This window comes from Astyanax mexicanus, chromosome 12 (genome assembly GCF_023375975.1).
Source record: "Astyanax mexicanus isolate ESR-SI-001 chromosome 12, AstMex3_surface, whole genome shotgun sequence".
Lineage (NCBI taxonomy): Eukaryota > Metazoa > Chordata > Actinopteri > Characiformes > Acestrorhamphidae > Astyanax > Astyanax mexicanus.
This window is the reverse complement of record NC_064419.1, coordinates 32,070,789-32,082,298: the sequence shown is the minus strand read 5'-3', so window position 1 is coordinate 32,082,298 and position 11,510 is coordinate 32,070,789. Positions and strand designations below refer to the sequence as shown.

At 37.4% G+C, this 11,510-nt stretch overlaps 1 protein-coding gene across 1 annotated transcript; it reads right to left on the bottom strand.

The window, feature by feature from the left end:
* Positions 1-1,101: 1,101 nt before the first annotated feature.
* On the bottom strand, positions 1,102-11,170 carry bag4 (BCL2 associated athanogene 4). The gene is made up of 5 exons (XM_007247113.4): positions 10,670-11,170; positions 9,130-9,255; positions 8,662-8,856; positions 8,226-8,492; positions 1,102-6,396 (listed from the first exon to the last, which is right to left on the bottom strand). Exons 1-5 carry the CDS (start codon positions 10,802-10,804, stop codon positions 5,908-5,910), a joined length of 1,212 nt encoding a protein of 403 aa, XP_007247175.3. The 5' UTR covers positions 10,805-11,170; the 3' UTR covers positions 1,102-5,907.
* Positions 11,171-11,510: the final 340 nt, after the last annotated feature.

Genomic DNA, 11,510 nt, shown 5'->3' with positions numbered 1-11,510 from the left:
ATTTCATAATGTTAACGTCCAAACAATTTTACAAATGTACAACTTTTAACATTGATAGATGTTAATATGTCATTGGTTTTCAATTATGGTTATAAGTTATCAAAATATTCAGCGTCTGTCTAACACTAAAGCTCAGTGTCAACACAACATTGATGTGTGAAGGATATGACTGTTTTCCAAATAAAATTTAACATCTTTCTAATGTTAGCTCTTGATGTCAATGCAATGGTGATGTTTGCAGGATATGTGACTATGATTTCCCACCAAGATTCAACATTTGCCCAACTTCAGAGCTTGATGTCAATCTAATGTTGTGGGTTTAACAACAAAGCAAGCACTTATCAAAGGAATGGGACGGAGATAAGGTCACCATGTCAAAGGCCTAGTAATATCTACAGAGGTATAAAGCCCTGCAGCATTGGGGTTTTCTGGAGTGATGAAGCTTATTGATGTGTTCAGTCGTGTGTGAATGAATGCCATTAAATACTTCTCACAGCAATGTCCCAACATCTTGAGTAAGGTTACCAGAAGCGTAGGGAGTAAGGACCTTGGCTGGAAAAATTAAGACACCACTTCAGTTTCTGAATCAGTTTCTCTGATTTTGCTATATATATTTGAGTAAAATGAACATTGTCATTTTATATCATAAAGTATGGACAACATTTCTTCCAAATTCCAAATAAAACATTTATTTGAAGAAAATTAGAAATGGCTAAAATAATAAAAAAATATTTAAAGATCTTTCAGAGCTCAAATAATGCAAAGAAAACAAGTTCATATTCATAAAGTTTTAAGAGTTCAGAAATCAATATTTTGGTGGAATAACCCTGTTTTTTAATCACAGTTTTCATGCATCTTGGCACGTTCTCCTCCACCAATCTTACACACTGCTTTTGGATAACTTTATGCCTTTACTTCTGGTGCAAAAATTTAAGCAGTTCAGCTTGGTTTGATGGCTTGTGATCATTAAGTGCTCTCTTATGTTTTTCCCAGAGCTGTATGTAGATGTTAGACCTACTCTTAACTTAAGCTGAATGGTCACCATGTATATCTCAAACTCATATTCTAAGCTAGTTTAAAACACAAAATAAGCAACACCAGTTATTTCAATGTCTTGTGATTTCTTTTTTTTATTGTGAGCAGCCTACTGTCATTAAATTGGGGGAAAACATCCCCTCTTGTGTTCAAAAACATGCATTACATTGGAAACCTCAGCAAGCAGGTTTTGGTCCTATTTTGGAGTTCAGGTGTTTCCTATGTACATGTTATACAAATATACTCTCATTTTTTTGTAAAGCTTTGTCTATTATACAATGTTTAGGTTTATATAATGAGATTGTACAGAATTATAGAGGGAAAGGGGGGAGAGATCACACACAACAAATTAATTAGACTAATTACATGCAGAGAACAACAGCTTTAGACAGAAACCTTCAACTTATTGTTACTTCAGTATATCATATTTCAGTTTATCATCGTATATGAAAAGCACCTGCCGATAACATGGCACAATAGAGTTTTCTCTTAAAAAAACATCCTTCGCGACTGGAGGAAGACCTGTTGAATGGTCCAGGGTGAAAGTGACTTTGGTGCAAAGTATTAAATACAGTGGCATTAAAGTTATCATCATTTTCCCCCCTGTTATTTTCTTTTTATTATTATTATTATTAGTACGCACAGAAAATGTCCAGTCCTCCCTGTCCATGCTCCCTCTTTGATTTTTTTTTATAAATACAAATTTTTACATTGCGCTAAAAAAGGCCTAGTCCACACATTTGTAAACACTCACATTTTTGAGGCCCACAGGTCGGACAGAACACTGGCTTTACTGATTTCACGACACGTTGAGAAACTGCTCAAAATAATGACAAACACTCCCATAAATGACAAATAAACAAGAAATAAAACCGATAAAATGATGTTAACCCTTGAAAAAGGCCTGTTAGTATTGCTTGTCATGTGCTGAACATGTATGTACTCCTGGAGGTGTAACACAGAACGGTAAAACTTCCACAAAAACAGCTCTTCAGCATTTAAAAAGAATAGTCTATTACTAGACCGACTAAAAAGCCTGTTAACCAAAATATCTATACAAGACCATTTAACATATTTAACTAGGCTTGTATTAATATTTAAGAGCTTGTATCTTGACTTTTAAGATCTGTATGGGTTTATGGACCAAACACAGTCTAAATTCATTTCCAAATGGGATTTCCAGACTTTTTTATCCCTTAGAATTCAACAGGATGTTTATGTTACTGCACCTTTAAGACAGATATACACATATCAAGCATAACATTATGCCAACCTCCTTGTTTCTACACCCGATATTTTTTTCCAGAGCTCCACTAAGCTTATAGGAGCACTTTGTAATTCTATAAATATTACAGACTTTATTTTCCTTCTTTCACCCTGTTTGTCAGAAACCCACAAGACTGCAACAGAGCAGATATTATTTGGGAAGTGCTTAGTGTAAGTGTGTTGCACAGCCAGTGTTGCTGGAGTTTTTGTACACCTCATTGGCATTGTTGGACCGAAAATAGTCCATCAACATTCTGTGGGCTGAACCCTGTGACCATTGATGAAGGACTTAAAATGACCAGGACTAATTAAGGTTATGTTTTTTTACTTTACTTTTACATAGCAGAGCAGCTAGGTACGTGTGTCTTAAGGTCCAACCCCATTTCACCCCTTGGCCCTACCTCTTACCCCTACCCCTCTGTTTGCATGTGCACACCAAGGGCTAGGGGTGTCCTAATTCTTGTCAGGCTGGAAGGGTAGGGGAAAAGGATAGGGCTTGTTAGCCCTTCATACGGAAATATTTCAGATGCACACTTTTAACTGAGGGATATGAGAATCTCTGGTAAGATGGTGGAACAAGCGACCAAAGAAACCCACAAATGTAAGCATTTTCCTTGTTAAAAGTGACGGTTAGCTCTATATTGCCACAGTTCAATGTGTAGTTTCAATGTTTTATGGCCGAATTCTTTATAACAAGCATAAAAAAGTAATAAAATAAAAAGTAACAAGCATAAAAAAGTAATAAAATAAAATTAAAGCTAATTTCAGGACTTAAGGAATGGACAATAATATTTAATTTCTGCACCATCTCCCCCCTTTCTGAATACACACAATGCTCTAAAGTTAACTAGTTAACCAGCAGCTAGTGCTTAAAGGTTTGTCCCAATTCTCAGGTAGTGGTGGATTCTTATAAGTTAAAAAAGAAGAAGAAGGGGTAGGGGTAAGTTGTAGGGCCAACAGGTGAAATGGGATTGGGCCTCATAGACTGGGCAGTGAGTGAACACAGTGTTTAAAAACTCCAGCAGCACTGCTGTATCTGATCTACTAGTACAAGCACAATGCAGACTAACCACCAACATGCTAATGCCACTGCTGTTCTAAGAATAGCTGCTCTGTGGTGGTATTTTATGCAGAGAAACAGAAAGTCTACAGTCTGTAATTATAGAACTACAAAGTGAATATAGAAACAAGGAGGTGGTCAAAATGTTACGCTTAATTGGATGCCCTGTATTTCAAGGAAACATAATAAAATTATTGTCTGTGGTAATCTACCACATGCTACACATGCTGCAAACAGAATTAAAAAATATGTATACAAGTTCAAATATGTAAAGTATTTTAACAGTAATAATAATGAGGATTTCTGGATTTAATGTGAATTACACACAATTACACTTTCTCTGTAATTTTAAATAGGTTAGGTTTTAACTACCATTTCCAAATGAACTCATAAGTCCTACTTATCCCCTTATAAATTAGCTGTTATCGCAGGGTAGAGTGTCAATAATTACTGCTAAGCAATGGTTTAACAGAACCATAACAGAAGTAATAATATTTCATGTTTATATTTATGACTATGTTTTTTCTGCAATTATAACAGACCAAAACGGGGCAAATGACTTCCATTAGAATAATCATACAAAAACTTTTGTGTCTTGTTAACTGAGAAATCACACTTATCCCCTAATAAATGTGCCACTATTGCAGGGTATACTGGCATTAACTACTAGTAAGCAATGGCTTGATATAGTAAGTAGAAGTAGTAATATTTTATATTTATATTCCTGACTTGTGGTTTTCTGCAACTGGTTCAAGAAAAGTGGCGGAAATGACCTCCCTTCAGCGAGTTCTAGCATGGCAGTGACCAAGAATAGTGTGAAATATACATGCAAACAACAGTTTATGAAGGACGTATTGATCAGTGTAGCTTCTATGGCACACCCTTAGGACTACATGACTTAACAGACACTGTTAGGACCACTTAATAGCCTGAATGAGTGTGTATGTAATGTGACGGACTGCTCTATAACTACTACACAGGTTTAAAGTACACTGAAATTAATGCATTAGATGCAGCCAGCAACTTCAGTCAGCGGTCAAACCAATCCTATCCTTATATAAACTGTGTTTATGTTTATGGCACAGAGAGTGATAGATTTTTCTCTTTTTTATGATTGAAAAGATGACCCAGCCAGAAACAAATACACAGAGTCAGTATCTGCACACCTAGATTAAGCCTAAACCAAGACAATTAATCTCATCCTATATTCATTTAGTAAATAACATTCATCTACCCTAAACATTGGGGTAGGGATTTTTTTTGTCTAAAACTAGGCTTAATCCATGTAAAGGAGGGTGTTTAAGAAAGGCAGGATTTCTAAATAGTCTAGACTTGATTTCTGTAACATCTAAGCACAAAAACACAGTGTTTCCAATCAGGAATTAAGCCTAGTCTTAAAACTATACATCTCTTTCAATGGAAAATCTCTATTTAAAATGTTGTTCAGTCCAAGACTAGGCTTAATCCCTGTCTGGAAAACTGAGCCCATCTCTACCACTTACACGAACCTCAACAAAAAGATGCTTTCAAGAATCTGAGTTATTATTAGTCTAAGACAAAAATACTGGATTGTCTAACACACTGTCATTCACTAAGAGAAGCTTAGATGGTCATACAGTACTGTGCAGAGGTTTAAATACATAATCAGATGATTTACAATGATTAATCCCAGCAATATAAGATTTTTTGCTATTTATTTACTCTAACATTAGTGATTTACTCAGGAAATAATAACTTACTGCTCAGATTAGAAGCTTCTCATTCTAGGTTCTAAAACCTTTTCACAGTACTCTTTAGTAATGCAAACCACACACAGCTCACCCAGTGATGACGTGAGGCAGGTCAGGTGATGAATCATACATAATCAGAATTGTTTACAGTGGTGGTGAATGGAATAGGACATCTGAACCACTAAAATATCCCTTATAGAAAGTTATTTCTCTTAATGGATACGAAAACTAATGCATGAGACTCTTCTTGTTCTTATAGTTTTGGTCATACAATCCATTTATTGTGGAGGGATATATGCAGGGCAAAGCTGAAAAAAGAAAAATCGAGACCAAATAAATGTTTATTAGTCACGTACTGCCACTATAACCATCATCATAAATCCACATAAAACTCATGTGCAGGTTCACTGGTGGGTTTGACTAGTGAATAAAATTGCTATATTTGTGTAGTACTCATGGCTCATCTGCTGCTATTCACCACCACTGTAAAGAAATCAGAATCTAATTTTCTCTACAATGAATCACAATTTTATCCTTAACCAAACCAAGCTATGGCTGTTTTAATCTCAAACATGAAATCATGCAGAATCCTGTTTTAATTTATCTGGTAACGGAGAAATCCTGCTTTTGACAAAAACACCCACCCCAAAAACTGACTTTTAGATACTTACTGATCTATAAAACATCCTGTATGCTGCACCCAATCCCAACAAACAAAACTATAAACAAAACCCCAAAACCAAAAGAACAAAAATCGAGCAAACCAAGTGTCAATCAAACCCACTATCTCTGACGCTCTATTGGCTGGTACTAGGGCTAGAAGGCTTTCTTCTCCAGGCGGTCCAGGATGGCCTGGATCTTCTGCACAGCCTCTTTCCGAGCGTACCGGACGCTGTCCTGGCCGTTGGTTTCCACTGAGTCCAGCTCCAGCAGCTCTTTGGTCAGCAGCTCCTCCAGGCAGCGGTAGCTTCTGTCCGTCTTTTTGCCAACAAACTCATCCACGTCCTCTTCGAGCAGCTGGACTCTGGCCAGGACCTGCTGGACTCGAGCCAGGCTGGGGTTATCGCTGAAGGGGATCGTCGTAGGGGTAGAGCTTGCTGGAGGCGGGTCATTCGGCGCTGGTTTGGGTTCTGGGCCGCCTTTCACGCCTCCGCCACCAGAGGCTGCTCTGTTGTAGATCTGAGGAGGGGCGCTGTACTCAGAAGGTTTGGGCTGGCCCGGGTTCGGGTTTGGGGTGTTGGGTCGAGGTTTGGGGCCCGAAGCCTGGTTTCGAGGATGCACTGGCGGACCGGGATATGGAGGTTCCTGGGTAAATTTGAGAAGACAACATTTATTCTTTTTTATTTAAATGTTTTACTGAGCACTGTTTAAATATCAATGACTTTTTAATACTAAATATATGAACAAGAATAAATGTAATTAACGTGGGCAGAGATGAATATATCATTTATTTTTATTTTTAGGGGTGGTACTGTGATTTATCTTTGCATTTTAGGTGACTATACTACTATACTATTTCTGAATAATTCATTATGCAATAAGTTGTAACTGTGTTACTGAACAGGATAAAATACCAGTAATAATATATTTATTGGTGCCAGTTTTAAAGAATTTAACAACCAATATTCTTCAGTGCAGGTTTACCCTATTCATTTCATTAGCGCCATCATGTGGAGTAATAAAGAAGTAACTTTTGTAAGTCAAATTGAGGGGGAAGTCTTAAAGAGTTTAGAGTGCCTATGTTTCAATAAAGGATCATTGATATTTGATGACACCTGTTTGAACTTTTTTGAAATGTATGGCAGGCCTGAAATGCAGGGATAGATGTATATTAACAAAGCAAACTGAGTTGAGCAAACAATACATGGAATCTCTTTGGTTAATATAGTTTGCAATTAAATAATTGTAAAAGTAAGAAACTCTCCATTTTAAGTTATTTTTGTGCATTTTCCTCCCTCACTGTATTAACTTTTACTGATTTGCAGTTGACTTTCTTTTAAGTATCAGAGTGTAAAGCTTTACAATAGGAGAGCTGAGTTCTATTACATAACCAGCTTTAGGACACTACAGTGTCACTGAGGGTCAGATGGACTGTGCTTTCTTTAAGCTGGAGTTCCTTTAAGCTATTCCTGTGTGTGTGCGCGTGTGTGTGTGTGAGAGAGAAACAGAAGGACTTGAAAGGCTTGAAAGACTGTGTACTGAACTCTCTGCTTGAGTACAGCACCTCATCTGACCTAAGATATCTTTGGCTAGCCCACACGTTTAGATGTGTAGAACATGTGTGTTGGAGTTTATGGTCTTGAGGAAAGCATGCAATTAGGCCTAACTGTGGTGATACACGTATTGAAGTGATGATTGTACCTTTATTTATGAATTGACTATATTTTTCTGACTTAAAACAGTTTTAAGTGACCACTGCTTGCACCTATATTTGGTAACCGAAGCAGTAACATGTTCAATAGTTATTTAACCCTGTTTAGCAAAGTTATACTCTTCCTCCTTTTAATGAAGATGATATTTCGAAACACAACATTCATCACTTTATCATTTCTAGAAACCCTCAGTCTGACCAAAAACAGAAAAATAGAAATAGAGGTGACAAATCATTTGTGTTTTATCCTTTCCCTGATTAAATAAAACAACATATCAATAAAACATATAACATCTGTAAAAAACTAAGGTAAACAACACAGTGCATGCAACAAGATTAAAATCTTTGTTCATCTTATTTCATACAGCAGTAAAAAAAATGGTAGCAACACCCTTGGAAGCAATCTGTGATGCCATAACTCCACCCTTCGAAACAACTACTGAGCATCACCTTAGCAACCACCTACTATACAAAACAACAAAACAGCTTTGAAACAAACTAGCCTAAAGATACTACTGTAAAGCAACAAGAATAGAAGCTAAACATAAAAATCATGGTTGCTCACAAAAAAGCACCAGAGACACAAACACACAAGTAAACATACATTCCAATACTACAGTTCCATTCTGTGGTTCAGAAAATTCACATTTGTGAGCCTGATTTTAGTCAGTTTGACACACAGACCAGAACTGAACCTAAACCCACTCTTTGCTGACCATCAATGCTATAAAATGACGAGTTAATGTACAGACAGCTTGGATACCTTATGTTCATATGGAGGTGGCGCAGGCCCCTGCCAGGGTGGAGGATGTGGAGGTCGGACGTGGTTAGCATGGTTAGCGTATGGCCCGTGAGCTGGCTGGGTGCCAGGCTGCCACTGCTGTTGAGGCTGTGTTGGCCCATATCCGCCTGAATGGGGCCAGGCTTCAGGCTGGGGCCTTGAGTGCATGGCCTGCTGGGTGGGATACCCAGGGTTGGAGGGGCATCCATCTCCATAGTGTGGGTACGAATTAGGGGGATATCCAGGACCCTGCAAGAACAGTGAACAAGAACAGAGGCTGTACTATTAAACCTTAAAAACGTATGTGTTTAGCTGGCCAGTCATATCAAAAGCTGTGACCTTTACTATACGATATAACGAATGATACCACTAAAAACATGAGCAAACATAAAAGGTTAAATAGTGGATCATCACCTACCCCTTGGCAATGCGGTACAGCATAGGGAGGCTGAGTAGAATTCCCCGCGGGCCGATCAGCGCAGCCCTGATTATGATACTGAGGTGGTTGCCGTGGAGGAATCTGCTCACTGCAGTAGAACGGATTGGATGGGTGCATCATATTGGCTGAGTACTGTCCTGGATTGTACACCCCATTGGGATAGCCTGACATTGCCTGAAATAAAGGCACAGCAGTTTGATTTTCATAAAAAGTATATATACCAAACACCTTTAATACTCTAATATAATTAGTATTACTCTAATACAATTAATCTACTATGAATCTGCAGTCTGTGTAATTTTAACAGTATGAAGGCAATAATTGTAGCATGATTTTATGTCAGTATTAATCAGTGCATTAGTCAGTGTATTTTTTTTTATCCAGTGTGAATCTGCAAAAAAACTTTAAGCACTGTGTTAAGACAAGAAGGAAGATGTGGTACTGTACCTGGGGATTGTACGGTGCTTGTCCATTGACCTCTGCTCCAGAGGGGTATGTGTTACTATACGGTCCAGCAGTATGCGAATGAGGGTACCAGTAGTTTGGTGGATAGCCACAATATGGATTAGAGTCCTGCCGTAAAGCAGAAATTACATGATGTTAGTCCTATAGTAGTTGTCACCACTATATTAGTGGTTCACCATATGGCTGAATTGAAGAAATAATACAAATTATTTTGTAACATTACTTTTACATTAACTGTACATATGTTTATCCTTCTCTAGCCCATATTATAAGCTGCCTCTTGTTTTCTCCTCAATGTTGGTACATCATTAAGGCTGATGCCACTACTTGCATGGCAATTTCCCATATTCTGCGAATTTTCCTTTGTTTGTTATGATGTTATTTTTGTTCCTGCTATCTCTTTTCCCTGTTTTTTGCTTTTAAACCCTGGCTATTATTCTTTCACAGCAGGATGATTCTGCATGACAGCATGGGACTGTTCAGCCTTTAAGGACTTATGGACACCACTTTCATCAGTACTAATATTTAGCATGTGTTCTGCAGTTACTCAGATTTTTATAATACATGACCTGTTTTTACAATAAGCACAAATTGAAATAATAAAGTACTATTTGACCACTCATTCTGCAGTCACTTTTGGACCCAGATCTCTGCAGAGCTGCTCTATGACAACATTTGCTGTAAAGAATTGAAATTTATTTTAAGTGTGACTGTTTTAATCAATTAAAAAACAACGAAGCCGACATAGTAAAGGTTTCTTTATGCTAACTGTATAGAAATAAAAATAGGTATCAGATCTGAAAGGCATTATTTCAGTACAGAACAGAAGCACTCAGGAAGCTTTGGTTCTCCAACACTGAAGATAAGGTGCACTTAGGTTACAACTTTACCAGTAGTGTAGGGATACATTTGGTAAATTCTGACAGTATTATATCGCTGCTATGCAGAAAATGGGATAATTTAGGATATCCAACTTTTATTAACAACCCAAACACACTAGCAAACCTAGCTATAGCTAACTGCTTGTATAAAGGCCACCTAATTTTACGCAATAAGTCCTGTTTCTCTAGATAACCAACTTGCTGACCAAAGCCAGCAATGGCCGGTCTGATAACTTATTCAACTAAACTACAAACTTAGGCAATAAAACGAACATCTCTCTGCAAAGTAAATCAGGGTTGTATATTTATGTGAGCTAGCTAACTACATAGAAAACACACTAGGTTAACATGTCAACGCTACTACAGTTTAAGTGAAGGTTAGTAACTGAAGTGCTGGCAATAGCTGGTAAGAGATGCTATGCTAAAGCTAATTGAATAGGACGGCACAGTTTGCTCAAAGTCAGCTGCGTAAACTTTTACACAAAGTGAATTAAAACCGTGTATTATTAAGATGCATTTGTATTAAATGTAAATAAAACGTTAAGCTGCTTCTGTATGAATGATACACTGGTGTCAAACACAGCTTAGCTTAGCGTAGTTTAGCTTAGCTTAGCTTAGCCTAGCCTAGCCCCGGTTCTTACCATCGCTCCGCTCCAGCTGCTCTCCGGGTTGTACCCGGGGCTCCAGCCCGCTTTCGGCTGCTGCATGTGCCGCTGCTGTTGCAGTAGCCACGCCGCCTCCCCGCTTCTCTCCGCTCCGGCTGAGTCGTAGGCCATCCACTGCTAACAGCACGTTATTGGTATTAATATGATTATTTTTATTATTACTAATTCATTAACCCATCATTCTCGCCATCGTGTCGGGTGTAGCTGCAGTGTGACTGAATCTGCGCGGTGCTGTAGCCTGACCTGAGCAATTAAATATTTATTTAAATCTTATAACGTATTCATATATATATTTTTTATGGCAAAAATTATTGTAAAAGCGCGTTACTGATATCCTTCTTTAGCTCTACAGTTCAATTAATTAAACATATTCACGCATAACAGCAAAGTGCTGCTGACTGTCACAGAAAAAAGCAAGCAGCCAATCACAAATAGGGACAGGAATATCTAGCCAATCACAATGTGCACAAAAACGAGCTAGCCAATCACAAGCTGGGTTACAATGTACGTTGCTTTATATGTATTTTAATCAATCGAATCGAAGCATTAAAAATATAATATAACTCTTTGCTTTTGAAAAAATTAATTGGATAAAATATTGTAAAATATATTTTCTGCATAAATAATACAAATCCCAAGGATAAATGACATACTTAAAATTATATATTTGTTATTCCGTGATATTTCGAGATATGTTTAGATGTTAAGATGTTTCTGTGCCTTGTCAGGGGTACAAAATGTATTTATAAATTTGAAATACAAAATATATTGATACTCTTTTTTTTTAGAGAGTTCTATATTATAAAGTAAACGATAT

What these genes read in the sequence shown, in the direction of transcription:
- bag4 (XM_007247113.4), bottom strand. Translation starts at nt 10,804, where the DNA reads ATGGCCTACGACTCAGCCGGAGCGGAGAGAAGCGGGGAGGCGGCGTGG. An exon ending in GCAGCTGGAGCGGAGCGATG is followed by an intron (nt 9,256 to 10,669) that starts GTAAGAACCGGG and finishes GCTTTACGGCAG; the next exon opens with GACTCTAATCCATATTGTGG. An exon ending in CACCTCCATATGAACATAAG is followed by an intron (nt 6,397 to 8,225) that starts GTATCCAAGCTG and finishes AAATTTACCCAG; the next exon opens with GAACCTCCATATCCCGGTCC.